The sequence below is a fragment of the Oenanthe melanoleuca genome, chromosome 26 (assembly GCF_029582105.1).
Source record: "Oenanthe melanoleuca isolate GR-GAL-2019-014 chromosome 26, OMel1.0, whole genome shotgun sequence".
Taxonomy (NCBI): Eukaryota; Metazoa; Chordata; class Aves; order Passeriformes; family Muscicapidae; genus Oenanthe; species Oenanthe melanoleuca.
This window is the reverse complement of record NC_079359.1, coordinates 2,220,582-2,222,066: the sequence shown is the minus strand read 5'-3', so window position 1 is coordinate 2,222,066 and position 1,485 is coordinate 2,220,582. Positions and strand designations below refer to the sequence as shown.

Sequence of the window (1,485 nt, the reverse complement as noted above, 5' to 3'; positions counted from 1 at the left end):
CTCCTCCAACTTTCACCATTTGGGATCCTGGAAATCTCAACCACAACTGGCAGCTGCATGTGCTGAAATGGGGAGAAAAATTGGTTTCCCCCCCCCCCTCCCCACCCCTGTTTTTGTTTTTATTTCTCCCAGTTTGATGTTGAAATTCCAAATTCTCCTTTTGTTATCCAGTTCAAAATCCCTGGAGCTCCCTCCAAAGGGTGAGGGTGCTCTAATTGCATTCCTGTTAATTAGCACTTGATATAACCAGGCTGCTTGGGGGTTCAATCCATTCCCAAAAATTCCTGCCATACCTTGGGAAAGTGGGGACTGTTCTGTTGGATTTTTTTGCACTTTGGAGAAAAAAGAAAAAACACAGAAAATAACAAAAAAAAAATGCAAAGCAAAGCCTATTTTGAAGGAAATATTTATGGGGTTCATTCCCTGGAATTGCAGTTTTGATTTGAAATTCCCTGAGGGATGTACTGGTGAGAGTTTTTTTATTGTATTTTATTTTATTTTGTGTTTTTCCAGCTCCTCCAAAAGCCTCATTTTTAAAAGTCCCCTATTTATGGGGATTTTTCCAATGTTTGAGTGTTTCTGGAGCTTTTTGAGGTTTGAATATTCCAACCAAGCTTTGGTTTGATTGATTTAAATTATTCCCTTTTCCAGGGTTATTCCAGAGGGTTCTGGCTGCTTGTCCAACACATTCCTTGCTTTTTAGGAAATTCCTCATCCCAATTAATAATTAAAACTTAATGAGGCTGTGGATGATGCTTGAATTTAGGGAGAGAAAATTCCTTAATTATTTAATTAATCTTTGCTGTAATTCTGCTTTGGAGAGAGATTGAAGTGAATTTTTATATCAAATCTGCTTATCCTGATAATTTTCTTGGATTTAAGGAAATTATCTTGGATTGAAGGAAATTTAAAAGCAAAAATTCCAAGTTTTCTTTCCCAAAAATCAGTATTAACTCTTTGTGTCTGCACTGAGGTCACCAAAAACATTTCAGTGAAAGGACAAAACTCTTTATTTATATTCTTAATTTAAAAACATTAAATTATTTTCATCCAAATCATTGAGTTGGGGGAAAAAAGGGGTTTTGGAGCTGGAGGTTGGTGTGGGAATTTTCCAAGCAGGGAATAAAAATGGAAAAATTCCAATGTTTGCACAAAGTTGGGTCAATAAATGAATTATTTGTTCAGCTGGCCAGAATAATTTCCATTTTGTAGAAGAAAAAAAACCACTTCAAGGTGCTTCAAACTTCTCCTTAATTCCTTCAGTTTTTAATTTGGAAGAAATTTATTTATTCCTGCTTTATCCTGACTTGAAAATTTCAGAATTTTTGGATTTATCCTTTTTTTTTTTTATTATTGCTGGAAGTGGCTTGAGTTGAAAAATCCTCTTCTTGTGATACAATTAAGAAATTTAGAGGATTAATTAAATTAGAGTTGTGTTAATTCAAATTCCAACAGCATTCCAGCTGTTTCATATCCCAAAAAATT

General features: G+C 34.5%; 1 protein-coding gene across 1 annotated transcript in view; it reads left to right on the top strand.

The window, feature by feature from the left end:
* OPTC (opticin) overlaps window positions 1–137 on the top strand; it is a 4,151-nt gene extending 4,014 nt beyond the window's left edge. The window contains exon 4 of the mRNA XM_056511123.1: window positions 133–137. Coding sequence (XP_056367098.1) covers window positions 133–137 — 5 coding nt within the window. The remainder of the gene's footprint in view (window positions 1–132) is intronic.
* Window positions 138–1,485: the final 1,348 nt, after the last annotated feature.